The 20,102-nt window shown below is 39.5% G+C and overlaps 1 protein-coding gene across 1 annotated transcript in view; it reads right to left on the minus strand.

Annotated features, from left to right (window-relative positions):
• The window catches only part of VPS13B (vacuolar protein sorting 13 homolog B), an 816,084-nt gene that overhangs the window by 135,513 nt on the left and 660,469 nt on the right, over nt 1-20,102 (minus strand). Inside the window, exons 38-39 of the mRNA XM_024756522.1 lie at nt 15,893-16,100; nt 15,405-15,589 (exon numbers count right to left, since the gene is read on the minus strand). Coding sequence (XP_024612290.1) covers nt 15,405-15,589; nt 15,893-16,100 — 393 coding nt within the window. The remainder of the gene's footprint in view (nt 1-15,404; nt 15,590-15,892; nt 16,101-20,102) is intronic.

Here is a 20,102-nt window from a genome sequence, read left to right on the forward strand (position 1 = left end):
CGTGTATATTAAAAAAAAAATTACTAACCATCATCTGAGCCTTTAGCAAGTTGTAATCTTTTTGCAATAGTGACATCAAAGACCACAGATGACTATAACAAATATAATAATAATGAAAAAGTCTGAAATACTGTGAAATTACCAAAACGTGACACAGAGACAAAAAGTGAGCAAATGTTGTTGGAAAAATGGTGCCGACAGACTTGCTTGATGCAGGGTTGCCATAAACCTTAAATTTATAAAAACTACAAATCTGTGATGCGCAATAAAGTGAAGCACGATAAAAACAAAGTGTATTTGTAGTATCCTCTAATTCACCCTTCGCTCTGTAATCAGCCACGCTTGCTGCTCAGCTTCATAACTGTAATGACTACCCTCGCAGAACAATGTGTTTGTGGGATAAGCCCAAATGTCTCAGCATAACATTTAAAATCCTCCACTATCTGGATCTAAGCCTACTTTTGAAGCTCATCAACTTTTATATGAACTTCCTTCCTAGTACTTCCATTAACACTTATTATATAACACTGGGTGATAGTTGCCCAGGTATTTGTTTCATGAAGCTTGGATTGTAAGCTCTTAGAGGTAGTGCTTGTAAGAACACCTTGTAAATATTATTAATCATCATCATCACCTTTTGGTCCTTCCCCTCAAGCCTGCAGGACAGAGACCAAGTAGATAAGAATTCAAAAAGTGCCAACGCTCAACTTTTATCACAATATAAATTATTGAGAAGAGACCCTATGTCATGGCCCCTGTTCTTGGGACGCTTACCCCATGCCTGCCCGTCCCCTCCTGGCCACACCTAATTTATTGCTGTACATCTCTGCTGTGATCCTTTTGTACCTTTGCAATAAAGACTTTTCTGGTTTCAAAAAAAGAAAAGTGCTAATGTCCAAATGTCTAACAACTGATGAATGGTAAGTAAGTAAAATGTGGTAAATCCATACAATGTATTATTATTTGGTAACAAAAAGTAATGAAACACTTATTCACAATTCAACATGGGTGGACTATGAAAAACATTATGCTAAATGATAGAAATCAGTCACAAAAAGTCACAAATTATATGATTCCATTCACATGAAATGTCCAGCACAGGTAAATATATAGAGACAGAAAGTAAATTAGTGGTTGCTAAAGGCTGGGGGAGGGGGAGCCTGGAGAATGATAGCTGAAGGGTACTAGATTTCTTTTTTGAGATGATGAAAATGTTCCGAAATTGACTGTGGGGATCATTGTACAACTCCATGAATATACTAATAACTATTGAATTGTACTCTTTAAATGCATGAATTGTATGGTATGTGAATTGTATCTCAAAAAAGCTAAGAAAGTGTTAATAGTATAAGAGAATCAAGATTCTTAACTTTGATGTAGCATTTAAAATGTTGCTACAAAATAAGGTAAGGTTCTCAAGTTTGATTATTTTCTTTTCCTAACTAGGAGTTGAATAAGAAAATTGGAAGGCCATGCATGCTTGAAAATATATGAAAGAAATGTATTTTTCAGACCAATGTCTTTATGAAAAGAATGGGTAAAAGGATAAAGAATTTTTAGTTTGTAATCAAAACTCAGTTTTTCCCCTACATTCAAAATCTAGGACAGAATGACAGTAAGCCCTTAGAGGAAAGTAATACTTGCTAACGTTTATAAACCATTAACTATGTGCAGGACAATGTTCTAAGTGCTTTTCACATCTAGCAATCATTTATTCCTCCCAACAATTCAAATTATTATGCTTAATTTACAGATAAGTAGGCTAAAGTACGGAGAACTTAAGTATTTTGCCCAAGATCACCCAGTGGACCTTGGATCTGGACCCAGACACTTTAGTTCCAGAATCTTTGCTCTTTTTTTTTCTGGCCACTCGGCTTATGGGATCTTAGTTCCCCAATGACCAGTGGACCACTGGACCGCCAGGGAATTCCCAGAATCTTTGCTCTTAACAACCAGGCTATACTGCCTCTCTGTACTTCACTTTTCTCTTTCTGTTTGTTACTTTCTCAACAAGGTATTGTAGCTTTCAGGAAACGAGTCATACATTTTAAATAATGGTTTTTACTGTGACTCTCATTGGGGGAAATACTTCTATTTGGGGAGAATAATTCATAAAAAGATGATCATAGGCCATCAGTTCATATTTACTGTCCTTTCTTTTTTTTATTTTTATAGCTTGAACATTTTTTAATACTGAGCAATAAACATCAAACAGGCTGATTGCGAGGCATAGTTCTTCGTTTCCAGGAAAAAAAAAAAGCTTCCCCTCCCTCCTTTGTAAATATAAGCGTATTTAATAGGAAAAGAGAAATAGGCTAATAAAATTTCTACCACCAAATAAAGTGACAGGACAAAAATGACTTCAGTATTCTTCCAATTTGCAAATGTTTTCCATTTACTTTAAAAGCATGTCTTATTGACAGATTCCTTCTCCACCTCTTACTTTTTTGAAGCCCAAGGAATGCTAGCATTTCAAACTATTTATTTATTTTTATTTCAAAAATCTCATTTGCTTTTTAAGTTTTGTCCACAAATTCTGCTTCAGCAGACTATTTACTAATGAAGTAGAAAGTGAGTTCTCTTACTGCACCATAGACTAAGTGATGAATCAATTTCACAAGCAGGCCAGAAGCAGAAGCAGGTCACAGGGCTGGCTAGCACAGCAGACCGTGTGGACAGTGTGGACCTGGATCCCCAAGAGTTACATCTGTGATGCCAGCAGGGACTTCCGGTTGTCTCCTGAGACCTCTCCTTCCCTTCTTCCTTAGCAAATGAGTCCCAATTTCCCCTTTAACGAGGAGTAGCCACGTGGTACAATTCTGGACTCTGGGATGTTGGCAGCGCAGTGTGCAGGGTGTGGGTTCCAAGAAACATCCTCCTCTGCTCTTCTTTGGTTCCTTCCTCTTCCTCCGGCTGGACTGGGGACAAGATGCTTGAAGCATGTGCGGCCATCTTGGACCATGAAGGAAAAGCAAGTGCTGGGAACAGCAGAGCAGCAGGAAGCAAGAAGACACCTAGGACCTCATGACTTCGTAGAGACACATACAATCCTAGACCACCTACCTTCAGATTATTCTCATGCATGATAGAAAAAGAAGCTTGTTTTGCCTAAGCTGCTGTTATTTTGTATTTTCTATCACTCACATCTGAACCTAATCCTAATGGACACAGAGCTCAGTAGCTCTGGCAGTATTTCTTGTTGGGATTCTTCATCAAAGATTCATATACAGTTTACAGGCGTCTATAAACTTCTTGAAATTGTATGTTAAATTTTGTGTGCATTCATGCACTTCTCAGGGAGAAGAGGCGCACGGCAACTCATTTAACTTTTCAGGCCCTCAGCTTTCTTTCCTGTGGTTAGGGGAGAACACATTCACTTCTGTAGTTGACTTCAGGAGTAGATATAATCTGCACCGTTAGGAGCATGGTGACAGTGCCCAGCACGAGAGGCGCCCCTCTTATTTCCAAAATTTTGTAAACAGTCTTACCGTATTTCCTATGGAGCTTAAATCTAGCTGCCATCTATGATTTCTCTTACTCCCTCTCATTAAATTACCATATTAGTTGTCAAGAACATAGATTATTTCTCTACAATGTCTCCTGCATTCCTTTATTTTTCTCCACACCAGTTACTACCTCCCCTCTCCTCACCTACCCCACCCCCACCCCCAGTTTACAGCCTTTGTCATCTCTTCTCTGAGACCCCTGACGGGTCTTCTCATTTAAAAAAAAAAATTAATTTATTATTATTTTTTGCCATACCATGCGGCTTGTGGGATCTTAGTTCCCTGACCAGGGACTGAACCCGGGCCCTAGCATTGAAAGCGCTAAGTCCTAACCACTGGACCGCCAGGGAATTCCCAGGTCTTCTCAATTTTGGTCTCTTCTTACTCCATTCCACTCTCTACCAGACTATCAGATTAATTTACCTCAAGTCCTGGACTGCCAATGGTTCTCTAATGCCCATCAAATGAAATACAAACTCCATACTCTAAAAAGTAGTCAAGGTAGTACAACACAGAAGAAAAACTTGTGGATTCATAAAAACCTAGACTTGAGTCTCGGTTTTACCTCCTTACTTGCTTTATGATCTTGGAAAGATTATGTAACTTCTCAGACCTAAGTAACCTTAGCTCTAAAGTAGAGATAACAGTACCAAGTGCACAGGGTTACAGAGAAGATAGAAGAGACACGACATGTAAAAGGACAAGTTTGGAATGTGTTACCTTCTTTCCCTCCATGGAATGGTCATACTAAAAACCCAGGTCTGCAGCTTATCACTTATCCACTAACCCCTTACTTGTATAATCTGTGCTGGTCAAACCAGATTATTTGCTACCTCCCAAGCTTAAGTTCTGTCTTCTCTTATTCAATTCTGAAATTTTGTTCAGACTGATTTTTTTCATCATATGCCCTTTCCCCTCATTTTATATTTGAAATCCCATTTGGCCTTCAAGGATCCTCTCAATTGCCATCTCCTCCGTGAAGCCTTTTCCTAATGTTTTCAGTCAGATGTAAACTCTCCTTGTTTAAAAGGCATGTTCGTTATGTGTCTCCTATATCACTTCGCAGTTCTGCCTTGCCTTATTTTGTGTAATTGTTATTCCTCCTAAAAGACTATAGGTGCCTCCATATATACAATGGAATATTACTCAGCCCTAAAAAGAAGCGAAATTGAGTTATTTGTAGTGAGGTGGATGGATCTAGAGTCTGTCATACAGAGTGAAGTCAGAAAGAGAAAGACAAATATCGTATGCTAAGACATATATATGGAATCTAAGAAAAAAAAAAAGGGTTCTGAGGAACCTAGGGGCAGGACAGGAACAAAGACTCAGACATAGGGAATGGACTTGAGAACATGGGGAGGGGAAAGGGTAAGCTGGGATGAAGTGAGAGAGTGGCATGGACACATATACACTACAAAATGTAAAATAGATGGCTAGTGGGAAGCAGCCACATAGCACAGGGAGATCAGCTCGGTGCTTTGTGACCACCTAGAGGAGTGGGATAGGGAGGGTGGGAGGGAGACACAAGAGGGAGGGGATATGGGGATATAAATATACGTATAGCTGATTCACTTTGTTATACAGCAGCAACTAACACAGCATTGTAAAGCAATTATACTCCAATAAAGATGTTAAAAAAAAAAGACTATAGGTGCCTTGAGAGCAGAACTAGAGTCCTCTCCCCCTCTGTATGTCTTATGGCCCTAGCACAGGTCCTTTTATCAGTATTTACTGAATTAACCTCAAAATTCTCAGGCGGAGCTGTTTTTAATATATTTCTAGATCCTTTTTAAAAAATACTTTTACAACACTATGAAGACAGAATATTTAAAAGTGTATCCAGGGAATACTATGAAGACAGAGTAATTAAAAGTATATCCAGGGAATACTCTATTTTAGGTTCCCCTTCATTGTCCAAAAAAGGAGGCAATGGCTTCTGGATGCAAAACACTTAGCAGTCAATCCAGCACTGTTACCCATCATTCAAAACCATTTATTATTGTGTCCAGTGGGTACACAGGACTTTTTCTTTCCTTTATTTCCTAAGAGTCCGGCTCTGCCTCTTACTTCCTCAAAGCCCGCAAGACTTCTTCTTTTCTGCATTTCAGCAACAATGAATTTCATATCTGGCTTTAAGCACCACTCCTAAAGATGATGGATAGGAGCAAAGCCTTCTGGGACACATTAGTACAGCTGCCAGTGGGCAGGAGGTGCTTATAAAATAAAAAGGCTCAGGATTCTGGGAACATATGTGCAGCTATAAGTGAACCGCCCAACACAGCTGAAAAGAAACACCCAAGAACTCTTCCTTTTATTCTTTTTAAGTTGTGCATGGAAGAGGCAAATCATATTAGATTCCAAGTAATTCTCTGAAGGTTTCTTTTTCTGTAGTGTCACCATGTACTAATATCATAACCTTTACCTATCAGGTCCATGTGCTTTAGAATCACAGGAAGCTTGTAATGTCAAGTTTAAAGCAGCAAAAGTCTAGTTTTTAATTTATTGGGTAATACTGAGTATTACTCTCTGACTTGGAACATTTTTGCACATAATTACGAAAAAAGAATGAAATCCACACAACTATAAGGTTTAATGAAACTTCACTTCAGTCTGTGGGTAAGTATGTAAGATAAAATGTTATTAGAAAATCAAACAATTAAATCACTAAGCTACGGACATTAGGCATCACATTGTAAACTCAGTTTCAAGAACAGAAAATTATTTTATGTATAAAGCTCTCATATATCATTAGAACCAAGAGAGTATTTACATAATCTGTGGAGTTGCTAATGTGTTACAAAGTCACTGCATTAAAAAGGAAGCACTGACCAAGAAAGATACTTGGGGAAAAGAAAATATCTCATATGTATCTGTAAGACATAGAAACTTGCCTAATCTGTATTTTGAGAAGATGCCTGGGGAGGACAATGAGAAGATTTAAAAAAGTGATGTGAGGTTTATCTCTAGATGCAGATAGCCTGTGATGTGCAGAGAGAAACAGCTTTGACAGATATTTGCAAAAGAGAAAGCTGGAAAAACCACAGCAAAAAGGAGTAAATTTCTTTTAGTGAGGCAGTCTTTTTAGAGTCGCCTCCTCCTGTCAGTGGCGACTATTCTCCAAAACCACAGACCATATATAAAAGGCTTCCCTCTTGGAAGGGTAGAATACACTGTGAAGATCCTCAGATATGGTCAGACAAGAAAGAAGCAGCTGACTGCATGAGGCCAGTACTGACCATGAGTTTGGCCAGGTTAGCCAGGGTGGCAAACAAGAGCACTAAGAGACACAATATAGGATGAATCCCTTCGCAGGTATCTGCAAAGCTCACAAAGACCCCTAATTCACAGTCATGCTGGTGAATGTGATTCCACCCCATGGCCTTAGCTAAATGGGCCAAGAGCACCTGACACTAAACTAGGTCAGTCAGGAATGTGGAACGGGACCAGAGGTTGGACTTGTAAATGTGACTCTGGGAGCTCTGGGAGTTGTCGGGGACTACTAGGTGGTCTGAGAAGCAGGGGAAAAAAGAAGCTAGTCTGTTGAAAAGGAAGAATAAGGCAAATATGGGGAAAGACGCGGAGAAAAGTAAGAGTAGGTAAATACTCCCCTGGATTCCTGTCTTCCACTCCTGGCCCTATCCTTTACGAAAGACCCAGCTGCATTTTGCCCTGGGTCTCTAGGACTCACCACTGTATCTTTTTTTTTTTTTTTTCCTCACATCTTTATTGGAGTATAAATGCTTTACAATGTTGTGTTAGTTTCTGCTTTACAACCAAGTGAATCAGCTATACATATACATATATGCCCATATGCCCTCCCTCTTGAGTCTCCCTCCCACCCTCCCTATCCCACCCCGCTAGGTGGTCACAAAGCACCGAGCTGATCTCCCTGTGCTATGCAGCAGCTTCCCACTAGCCATCCATTTTACATTTGGTAGTGTATATATGTCCATGCCACTCTCTCACTTCACCCCAAGTTCCCCTTCCCCTCCAGGCCCTCAAGTCCATTCTCTACGTCTGCGTCTTTTTTCCTACCCTGCCATTAGGTTCATCAGTACTCCTTTTTTAAATTCCATATATATGTGTTAGCACATGGTATTTGTTTTCCCCACTGTATCTTGATACTAGCTCTCTCCTCTATTCTTCACTAGGCCAGCTTCAGTGGGGTTTCTGCTACCTGCAACCTAGAGGACTGTAGCTGACATACTACCTTGGAGGCACTGACCATGACCATGTGGGAAGGTGGTGTCTTGTCTAGCAGCCATTCGTATCAGTGAAAGCATTCCATTAATCACATGCAGAGCCATCATTCTCAACAATTATTATGACATTAACAGACTACAAACACAAAAAGAGTCTTTCTAAGAAAACAGGGCTTTCTTGGTCTAACACAGTGGGATCGAGGTTCTTTGGTCATTTGAGAGGATGACGATGAGGATGCTGATATGATGATAATGACAGCAGTTACAGAGCACTGTAATATTTTCCTGAGCCTTTACTATGCAAGACACTATGTCAGGTGCTTTATATACATTATCTTTACTCCTCCCAACTCTTCAAGGTAGTAAGAGTGGGATTTTGTTTGGAAAGGTTTGTGACATACTGCACAATAGAGCCGTCATTTGGGAGAGGTCAGCATGCTGGGCAGGCAGGTAGCCGCAAGAGCGTACTTAGCATGATGGATTCACCATGATTTAAGATCTGGCCATTGGTCTTGCAGTCTCAAGAAATTTCCATGGTGTCCTAGCACTGGCTAGATTTAGGAATGCTGAGTCATGTAACAAAGTTCACTAGAGACTGATATATAAACCAGATGCCAAGTTATTAATTTACCATAAGATGTATCACTGCCAAGCAGCCTGGATACTGATGCTGGCCTGAGAAGTGTATGAAACTCTCTGTAGACAGATTGCATCAGGAGTCAAACTATTAGAAGGTTGTTTGGGGGGTTAGATGATTTGAATGTTAGACACAGAGATCTGACAGCTGCTACATTCATCTTCATAAAGGGGATTTAGCTCCCAGGTGAACCAGACACTTAGGCACCATTTCTTTGAATGCTGCCAGGAGGGCTTCTTCCAACAAATGCTTCCATGATCATCCTAGGCTTCTAGAGCTCACCAGTTCTCCTTCTGAAGGAAACATTCTTTTTTTAGATATCTTTATACCCAAACCATCTTGTTTCTGGGAGTCCTTTTATTTATTTAAGGTTATTTTGCATATCTTTGGTCTGATTCATTATTTCATGATTTAACAGTTTGAAGCAAAGGAATAATTTTATTTTCCTTCTTTCCACATTTCTCAACAGAGTCCCTCACTGTCACTTAAATGTGACAATACATCTACAAATGTATTGTAGATGTGTCCCATTTGTAGATGTGTCAAAACAATTCCATTGTTTTACAAATAAGGTAAAGAACGAAAGTTTTGAAGTCAGAAAGACCTGAGATGAAATTCTGGCTCTCCCACTTCTTATGATTCAAGAACATTTAATTTCTCTTTATAAGTTTCCCCACTCATAAAATGGGGATAATGCCCACCCCTCAGAATAGAAGGAGATTTAATGGGGTTATGTATGCAAAGCACTTAGCACAGTGTTGGGGGTCAAACACAAAGATGATCCTAACACTTTGGAGGAAAAATAACACAGATCTCAACCATTTAGATTCTCCTTGGCTTCCAAGTATACGTTTTTTTTTGTTGTCTTCCAATGTGGTTTCACTTTGATTTTTACAGTCGTATTAGTGTTACTTTAAAAACTAATTTCCATGACTTTTAAACTGGATAAACAAAAATGAATTGGGCATGAGTGCATTGATTTCTTTGGCTTACCATTCTCTTTCTCCACCAGAAATAAACAAATGACACAGCTTGCTTTTGTCTTTTTCTTCCTGTTATCCTTGAGAAGATATCTTTTAAGGACTCTAGTCATATAAGAGTTCTGCACCTAATTCTGAAGCTTGAAAATGCCTTTTTAACTGAGAAAGTGCTATGAAATTATAGAGCTTTAGTAACAAATTTATTCTTTTTTTGCCAATTAATTCAATTTACTCTTCAGATGTCAGAATTCCCCAAATTACATGATTCCTTCTATATAATGGGTCTATCCGAATATATATTCAGCTATTCTATCTCCTGAGTTTGCATATGCAATTATGTCCTCTCTTTTCAATTAGATTATAAACCTTACAAGAGTAGGGACAGATCTTCTATCTCTTTATATCTTCACTGTCTATAGTATCCTATATTGATATTGTAGTGTAGTATCCTATATTGATATTGGGAAGATATTCAGCAATTACTTGTTGATGATAAATGCTATGAAGTAGAAATAAAAATAACGGATATATATGTTTATCTTCTCATTTGTTAACTATATTCACATTTTCTGAAGGTGTAGATCTGAATTTAAATATCTTGTTTAATTTTTCTAATGTAAGGTTTTTTGAACATGTATTAATTTTTCCCTACATTACTTAAACATGCTCTTTCCCTTTTATTTGACTTTAACGCCAGTAATCTTATGTACACCCTAGATATTTCTTGCATTACAGAAATTCCTGACTTTAGCTCCTGTATCTTTCCTTTTAATCCATACAGTTATGTTATCCTTCATTTCACTCCTTTAACTTTACTTCACATCTATTTAAATTGCTTTAGTGATCCCAACCCAACATTTAGTGTTTATCTTGAATTGTAATGTTCAAGCTTTACACTCTTGAGATTCTTGGGGAAAGATGTTATTTAGTATGGGCTACTGTCACATACCTAATGAAGGTATCTAAAAATTTAGTACGATACATAAATGAAAATAAATATAAAAACAAGAACAATACAGTATTGAGAGAACAAGAACAAGCACCATGTCAGATCTGTGTGAGAATTAAAATCTCCATTACCAATTCCACTACAAAGGATGAATTAAAAATTTACAATCTGAGAACACGGGTATTTCCTAAATGGAATCCTCAGTAGGCAGTGTACACAACAGGATGAGGAGAGAGGAAAACTTACAGTATGTGCCAGACACAGTGCCAGAAATTTCTAATATTTCAGCTCATTTAAATAGCACAACATTCCTTCTAGGTTGATGACATTACTCTAACTTACAGATCCTAATTTTTTTTTTTTGTGGTACGCGGGCCTCTCACTGTTGTGGCCTCTCCCGTTGTGGAGCACAGGCTCCGGACGCGCAGGCTCAGCGGCCATGGCTCACGGGCCCAGCCGCTCCGCGGCATGTGGGATCTTCCCAGACTGGGGCACGAACCCGTGTCCCTTGCATCGGCAGGTGGACTCTCAACCACTGCGCCACCAGGGAAGCCCAGATCCTAATTTTATTGACATCTAAATATACTATTAACACTTAAAATTTAATGTGATAAAACTGACCACAACATAAGCTCCTTTGGTTTTCTGTGAAGATTAATTTCAGGGTCTTTATTCTGAACCTATGGTTAGTTTAATATTATAGACATGTTTTCCATATTTTTCAGTACAATCGCAAAATAAATTCCATAAAGTCATTTGAGGAGCCTGTTTATAAATACTAATATTAATTATGGAAAGAGATATAAACAGATATATTTAAGGGTTCTATATAAGTGAACTCTATAAGGTCAGTTTCTTATGAACTAAATGGTCCTGAAGGAAAAAATTAATCCAAGCTTGATTCTGTTTTTAGGACTAAAACCAAGGAGATGAACTTGTTTTTGTATTTAAGAACAAGCCTCTGCCTAGGGGGCAGTGGGCTTGGCAGAAGAGTCAATGATCTCACCAAGAGTCTGTGTAATGTAATGACATTAGACTGCCTGTTTATAGTAGGTAATGCCACTGAAGCATAACACAGTGCATCCTGCCATAATTCAGTTTGTAAAACCAAATGCATTCAATAGTGCCATAAAATAATGACAAACAATGTAATGCTTTTGAATTATACAGAATAGGAGCACAGACATCCATGTACTCATTGATCCATTCAATATACTGAGCATCTCCACTGCAGTGGATACTATACGGAGCATAATGAAAATTAGATGTGATCATTTCCTTTGGAAACCTACAGTCTAGGAGGGAGGCAAGATATGGATAATTAAAATGTGAGGAATAGGTGAGAAACAGCATAAAAGTGGTGCCATGAACTGTTACAGAACTTCAGAGAAAGGCAGTATCATGTTTGGAGATGGTGTCCAGGAAAGGTTTCATGGAATAGATGGCACTGGAGCTGTTTGGATGTGTGGATAGGATTTCAGCAGAAAAGGGAGAGACTCAAATGAAGAGGGAGTGGTACGGATGTGGGAGACCACAGGCTGGTTCGGGAATGCTGAATAGGCCAGTTTGATTAGAGCATAGATCATGCAGAAGGGCAGGAAAGGCAAAGCTGGGTCGGGAGGTTCTGCAGGGCCCTCAAGGTCAGTCTAGCAGTGATAGGACCGCTGAAGGTTTTTCTCAGGGAATGACACAATCCACCTGTTCCTTTAAGAATTTAGTAGGATAGGTTGGAAGGAGAAGAGACTGAAGGCTAGAATTTCACTTAGGAGGCTTTATAGTGGTCCAGGCATTTGCTTGTGAAGAAGTGGAGGGAAGGAAATTAACATTTATTAAGAGCTCACTATGTGTAAGGCACTTATTTGTTTTAGCGATAATATTTCACTTAAATCTCGTGACAACTCTGCAAGGTAAATAGCATTAACTCCGGTGTTCAGTTGAGGACATTAAGGCTCTAAGAGACCAGCAGTTTCCCTAAGGTCACTGAGTTAGTAAAATACAAAGGGGGAGGGGAACAGGAGTCAGCAGTTGAGACTTTAATGTCTACATTATCTACACTATACCATGTTGATAAAGGGCTTTCTTTTTATAAGTTCCCTGCTATTCAGGATTGGTACTTCAATATTTTAGCGGTGCCTCCAGTACAGACCTAGAGATAATCACATAGAGCAGGAAAATGATTCTGACAACAGAGAGGTTTAATGCTGAATGCTTGAATGCTTGAATGCTGAATATAGGGAAATTCTTCTACCCCAAACAACCAGAGAAACTTGACTGCTAGACAGACAGCTTCTGATGAGTGGACAGTGTCTTATCTGTCTCTGAATCCCCAGGAGTATGCTCAGGGTCTGGCACTGCAAGCACTCAAGGAAAAAGCTGTCATACTTCTACAGATGAGGTCACCCCAACCCTTGGGACAAATTCTGCTCCTAGCTGGGGGAATATAAGCTTAGGCTGGGAGCTCAGTAGCATGGCAACTTTCTGCCAGTCCTGCTCTGTTCTTCCATCCCAGCTGTCAATTCTGGGTGTTCTTTCTTACCACTGGGATCAAGGTTTCCCCTTCAGCTTACAGTAGGTACAACCCTGTCTTGCTTCGTAGGCCAGCATCCTTGTCTTTGAACTCTGCCATGTATCAGCTCCTCTTTTCAACAAGATATGAAATGTAGCAGGACCTCTCTGATACCAGCTCTTTGCTTGTTGAAACCTGCCAGGCTTCCTTCACACAGTGCTTATGTTCCAAGTCTACTGTATCGGCCCCTCGGACTATCTCAGATCTCCTAGACTACTCCAGCTGGTCTGTAGAGCCATTAGACCCCAGGTCTCTCTGATCTAGCCTATGCTTCTGCTTGATGAAAAGACTTTTGACGATAGTCACTGTAATAGTACTGGTAGTACACATACTTACATAGCACTTACCATGTGCCAGGCATTGTTCTATGTGTCTTATAAATATTAATTCCTATAAGCATTACATTATTAGTGGCCTCATTTTACTGATGAAAGAAAAGCAAAACAGAAAACCTGAGGCTGAGAGATTAAGTTACTTATTGAAGGTGACACAGTTTGCAAATGGCAGAGCCAGAATTTGAACCCAGGCATTCTGGCTATAGTTCATTCTCTTAACCACTATGCTCTCCTGCCTCTCCGGTGGCAGTGAGAAGATGAACATGTCACTAGTGAATGTACTTACTACCTTAAATGCTCTGTTTAATACAACTGGCGTAATACTACAAACCAATAGTTATCAGGCTTATGTTAACTAACATGTAACTATAAATCTGAATCCCAAAATCAGCTATAAAGAAGCCTTTACATGATGCTGAAACTTTGATATATGAGTATTTTCATTTTTTTTTTTTTTTTTTGCGGTACGCGGGCCTCTCACTGTTGTGGCCTCTCCCGTTGTGGAGCACAGGCTCCGGACGCGCAGGCTCAGCGGCCATGGCTCACGGGCCCAGCCGCTCCGCGGCATGTGGGATCTTCCTGGACCGGGGCACGAACCCGTGTCCCCTGCATCGGCAGGCGGACTCCCAACCACTGTGCCACCAGGGCAGCCCGAGTATTTTCATTTTGACTGAAAATACTACAGATGTTCTACATTTAGGCAAGTCTACCAAGACAGCAGGATTCAAAGACAATGCCAGTTTATTTAGCAAAAATAATCCAAGAATACTGGGAGAGAATATAATCATGAATATGACCTTGACAGAAGGGGAAGCAAATGTGAGGATTTAAGAATCAAAGCAGAGTTGCTAAGAGGGTAGATCTTAAAAGTTCTCACCACAAGAAAAAAAAAAACAAAAGAAAGTAGATACTGTTGACATCTTGGCAAACTGGATAGTTCTGCATACTCCAGTTCACTTGACAAAATGATGACACATTTCATTGTTATCAATTCAGAAGGTGAACATCTGACTATATTATAACCAGGAATTTAAACAAGAATTAAATAAGCATATACTAATGCCAATGTTAATATGTACTGTGGTCTCCTCTGATTTGTATTATTATTCTGAGTTGTTAAGTGTAGAGCAGTCATTAAAAAAACTGGCTCACATTTCTATACCAGGGGCTGGAGATAAGTGATCAAGACATACAAGAGAGGTAGGCAGTGCAGAGATCAGAGGTCCTTACAGGCCATAGTAAGATACCAAATTCTGTTAGTCTTAAAGGGAGCCACCATCAGGTTTTAAGTTAGGGGACTGATGTAACCTAACCTACATTTTCAAAAGATCACTCTAGCTGTTGTTTGGAAAATGCATTACAAGGAGTCAAGGATGGAATCGTAGAGACCAGTTAGGAAGCTACTGTAGTAGGGAACAGAAGATGGTAGCTTGAACTCAAGTTGTACCAGTAGAAACAGAAAGAAGTAGATGGAATAGGGACATGGAGGTAGAGCTGACACGACTTATTGATGAATTAGATGTGAGCAGTTAGGGAAAAAGTAATCAGGAATGACTTTGAGTGGATGGTTATGTGATCTAGTAATAGGTGGACAACTAAGAGAAAAACAAATTTTAGGAGAAATTCAGATCCGTAGAATAGTAATAAGTAGAATAATAATATAGTGCTATCCACACTCAGGGAAATTACAAGCAACAAACTTTCCACAAAATCATACAGAATATGAACACTGGTTAGATGGTTTTCCTATCAGCCTACCACGAGGCCCAAGACCATTTTCAGGTCGGGAAATGAAATGAAAATTAAGTCATCCTTTCTGGCCCTTATGGGGACATATCTCATTTCATAGAACAGTTCTAAAAATGCTGAAGAGTGTGAGCACATGGTAGGTCCTCAGAAAATGTGTGGTGAACTCAATGACACCTGTTTGTCCCACTACTACCTGGAGACTATGTAAGCTACCTGTAACAGGTTGAAGAGTAGAATTAAGAACTCTCAGGATTGCCATGTACCATGAATCTGAATGACATTATTCTCTTATTATACAATTTCTACTATGTGTGTGTCTCGTGTGTGTGTGTGTGTGTGTGTGTATGTGTACATACGTATGTGTTTGTATACGCACATACATGTGTATTTCTCTCTGATACAACTTATGGAAAAGATAGGTATGCTCTCAACATTTTTCCCACACTGTCTTTTATTTTGAAATGAAGAGCCATTCCATACCTGTAGCATATCACCAAGGTCTGCTGTGCTAATATCTGGATCCTCTGTGGTGTTGAAGGGCACAGGAGTTATGCGTACAAGGGTGAGCACTCTAGGTTCTGGATATCTCCATAACATCATCCCTGGGCTATCTTCGGTTTCATTGTAAAACAAGACTTCATAGACACCAGGCATTTTCAAAGCTTCTGTTAAACAAAAGTATAATTAATTGTATGCTTCCGAAGGGGAACATGTTGGTTTATTACATAAGAAAATATTGTGAGTATAAAAGAAAAGAATATAAAGAAGCTGGCTGATCATGTTTACATGGTTTAAGACAGGAACAAATCAAGAATTTTCCCTTAAGAGAGACTGAATGGCAATGTACTATTTTTGTACTGCAGGTATTGACTTACTTTTCAAGTGATCTTGATGTGTTATTATTTACTGAATGTGCAGGTAAAATAAACAAACACACACACAATCACACTGAAGCTATCGCTACTTACCAGCATCCTGTATATACTGAAACAGACCTGTCCGTAGGTCATCTGAACTTTGTTCACTTTTAAATATCTGATTTTTTTCCATAGGAGATGGAATTTGTGGCACTGTTTCAGAGACTTGCACTTCAAAATTTCCCTCCTCTTTAAGGTATCCATTGAGTAATTCATGTAGAAGAACTAGGCAATTCAAATGTTCTTGACCCCAGAAAACCTTTAAAATCATATGAAAAATTTTATTGGCTTTAACACAAACACTTCATGAGAATAATTAGGTACAATCATATTTGAATTAGTTCAAGGCTGTAATTACATTTAACTACTGATAATAATTAAACTATAATTTTAAAGAAGCAATTGACCTATGGGATGAAATTCTATTCTTGGGTAAATACATAAAAACAAGAAAATCAAGTATATCATATATTGTGTGGATAGCAATCAATTTTAAATGCTGAATTGATAATGGAATATGTTGATGTGAGGTAATGTTTATGAATTAACTTAGCTAAGAGGGAAAAGAACATCCATTATAGTCTGAGAGACTATATGAAGATCCTTCTAGGCCAAAATGTTAATAATATTGTAGAACAGCTTCTACATTTTGTCATGAGATTACATGAACACATTTTGATTATAGGGTTCCTTTCTTTGCACTTTCACTCTTCAGAAAAAAAAGAAGATGCTCAATGAAGCTGAACTTAAAAGGCTCCCAGCTTCAGTGTTTAGTGAGAAAGTGCCAACAAACAGTATCCCACAGCCCTTGAGAACCAACTGTACGGGAGCTACGGTACAGTTTCAGAACAAACTCTTGGTGTTACATCTAACAGAGAGGATCAAGTTCCCTTTTTCTGCCTGTGAAGAATATTAGTCTATAATGGAAGTATGACCAGTGGGTAATAATGATTAATGTCAGAGGACACAAATTTTCAATAATATTAATTTCTCTGAATGTATTGGATAAAGGCAATACAACCATAATTTCTAAGAGGACCAGCTGATATGGCAAAGAAGAAAAGAATATACAGACGTAGAAAAGAATAAGCCTATGCTTTGTGGGTAAGTTTTAAACCCTCAGTTTAAGTCCTACTCTCTGGAATTAAGGCATCTCAGAAATAAAGGTAAGAGGTATGATACTAAGTCTATTTTTTTCTCATCAATCTTATTTTTATTGAATCCTGAAAAACAGAGATAGGTGAAAAGTCAAGTTGGGGAGTCAAACACTGTGCTCCAGGTTTTAAAATGTCAAGAGAGTTTATAATGTAGAGACGATATACTTTGTCTTTGCTCTTATTGTTGTTTTTAAGTGGAGCTACTTTGCTGTCTTGGAAAAATGGTAATACAATTACTATTCTTGATAAAACAACACAAAATCACATGCTGAGTAAATCTATGAAAATTTATAACAGATACTGAAAATCTCCAAACCAATCAATGTAAAGCAATAAGTTAGTGGGCTCCCCTACATCTACCTCTGTGTCACTAAGAAAACTGGTGAAAAAGGTGAGGCAAGACAACTTTTAGATGAAGACAAATTCATATTTAATATGTCTCCACTATTAACAAACTAGTCATTGCCATTTTCTATAACTCTGAATTCCTCAAGCTTTTCAGATTTGTGTCAAATTTGGGGAACATCAAATCATATAAAGAACACATTCAGGATAGCTTCAAGATGGCAGAGGAGTAAGATGTGGAGACCACCTTCCTCCCCACAACTACATCAAAAATACATGTACATGTGGAACAACTCCTACAGAACACCTACTGAACGCTGGCAGAAGAACTCAGACTTCCCACAAGGCAAGAAACTCCCCACATACCTGGGTAGGGCAAAGGGAACTGAGGCTCAGGCTTCGGAGGTCAGATCGCAGGGAGAGGACTGGGGTTGGTTGCGTGAACACTGCCTGAAGTGGGCTAGTGCGCCACAGCTAGCCGGGAGGGAGTCTGGGAAAATGTCTGGAACTGCCTGAGAGGCAAGAGACCACTGTTTAGGGATGCACAAGGAGAGGGGATTCAGAGCACTGCCTAAACGAGCTCCAGAGATGGGAGCGAGCCGCAGCTATCAGCCCGGACCCCAGAGACGGGCATGAAATGCTAAGGCTGCTGCTGCCACCACCAAGAAGCCTGTGTGCAAGCACAGGTCACTGTCCACACCTCCCCTCCCAGGAGCCTGTGCAGACCGCCACTGCCAGGATCCCGTGATCCAGGGACAACTTCCCCGGGAGAACGCACGGCACGCCTCAGGCTGGTGCAACCTCACGCCGGCCTCTGCCGCCACAGGCTTGCCCTGCATTCCGTATCCGTCCCTCCCCCTGGCCTGAGTGAGCCAGAGCCCCCTAATCAGCTGCTCCTTTAACCCCGTCCTGTCTGAGCGAAGAACACTTAGAGGTGGGGCCAAATCCAAAGCTGAAACCCAGGAGCTGTTCGAACAAGGAAGAGAAAGGGAAATTTTTCCCAGCAGCCTTAGGAGCACTGGATTAAATCCCCACAATCAACTTGATGTACCCTGCATCTGTGGAATACCTGGATAGACAACGAATCATCCCAAAATGGAGGTGGTGGACTTTGGGATCAACTGTAGACTTCGGGTTTGTTTTCTGCATCTAATTTGTTTCTGGTTTTATGTTTATCTTAGTTTGGTATTTACAGCTTATTATCATTGGTAGATTTGTTTATTGATTTGGTTGTTCTCTTCCTTTTAAAATTTTTTTAATGTATATATATTTTTTCCTTTTTCTCCTTTTGTGAGTGTGTATGTGTATGCTTCTTTGTGTGACTTTGCCTGTATAGCTTTACTTTTACCATTTGTCTTAGGGTTCTCTCTGTCCTTTTTTATTCCTTGTATAGTTTTTAGAGCTTGTTATAATTGGTGGATTTGTTTTTGCGTTTGGTTGCTCTCTCTTCCTTTTTTTTTTTTAACTACTTAAAATTTTTTAATATATAATAATATATTATTTTTTATTTTAATAACTTTATCTATTTTTCCTTCTTTCTTTCTTTCTCTCCCTTTTCTTCTGAGTGGGGGTGGCTGACAGAGTCATGGTGCTTCAGCCGGGTGTCAGGCCTGAGCCTCTGAGGTGAGAGAGCCAAGTTCAGGACATTGGTCCACCAGATACCTCCTGGCCCCAGGTAATATCAAACAGCGAAAGCTCTCCCAGAGCAAAAGCTCTCCCAGAGATCTCCATCTCAGCACTAAGACCCAGCTCCACTCAATGACCAGCATGCTAGAGTGCTGGACACCCTAAGCCAAACAACTAGCAAGACAGGAACACAACCCCACCCACTAGCAGAGAAGCTGCCTAAAATCGTAGCAAGTTCAGAGACACTCCAAAACACACCACTGGATGTGGTCCTGCCCAACAGAAAGGCAAGATCCATCCTCATCCACCAGAACACAGGCACCAGTCCCCTCCACCAGGAAGCCTACACAACCCACTGAAACAAACTTAGCCACTGGGGCAGACACCAAAAACAATGGGAACTACGAACCTGCAGCCTGCAGAAAGGAGACCCCAAACACAGTAAGTTAAGCAAAATGAGAAGACAGAGAAATAAACAGCAGATGAAGGAGCAAGTTAAAACCCACCAGACCAAACAAATGAAGAGGAAATAGGCAGCCTACCCGAAAAAGAATTCAGAATAATGATAGTAAAGATGATCCAAAATCTTGGAAATAGAATGGAGAAAATACAAGAAACGCTTAACAAGGACCTAGAAGAACTAAAGAGCAAACAGTGATGAACAACACAATAAATGAAATTAAAAATACTCTAGATGGGATCAATAGCAGAATAACTGAGGCAGAAGAACGGATAAGTGACCTGGAAGATAAAAGAGTGGAAATAACTACTGCAGAGCAGAATAAAGAAAAAAGAATGGAAAGAATTGAGGACAGTCTCAGAGACCTCTGTGACAACATTAAACACACCAACATTGGAATAATAGAGGTCCCAAAAGAAGAGAAAAAGAAAGGGACTGTGAAACTATTTGAACAGATTATAGTTGAAAACGTCCCTAATATGGGAAAGGAAATAGTTAATCAAGTCCAGGAAGAACAGAGTCCCATACAGGATAAATCCCAGGAGAAACATGCCAAGACACATATTAAACAAAGTCTCAAAAATTAAATACAAAGAAAAAATATTAAAAGCAGCAAGGGAAAAGCAACAAATAATACACAAGGGAATCCCCATAAGGTTAACAGCTGATCTTT

Source organism: Neophocaena asiaeorientalis, unplaced genomic scaffold (assembly GCF_003031525.2).
Source record: "Neophocaena asiaeorientalis asiaeorientalis breed wild unplaced genomic scaffold, Neophocaena_asiaeorientalis_V1.1 scaffold29, whole genome shotgun sequence".
NCBI classification, from domain to species: Eukaryota; Metazoa; Chordata; class Mammalia; order Artiodactyla; family Phocoenidae; genus Neophocaena; species Neophocaena asiaeorientalis.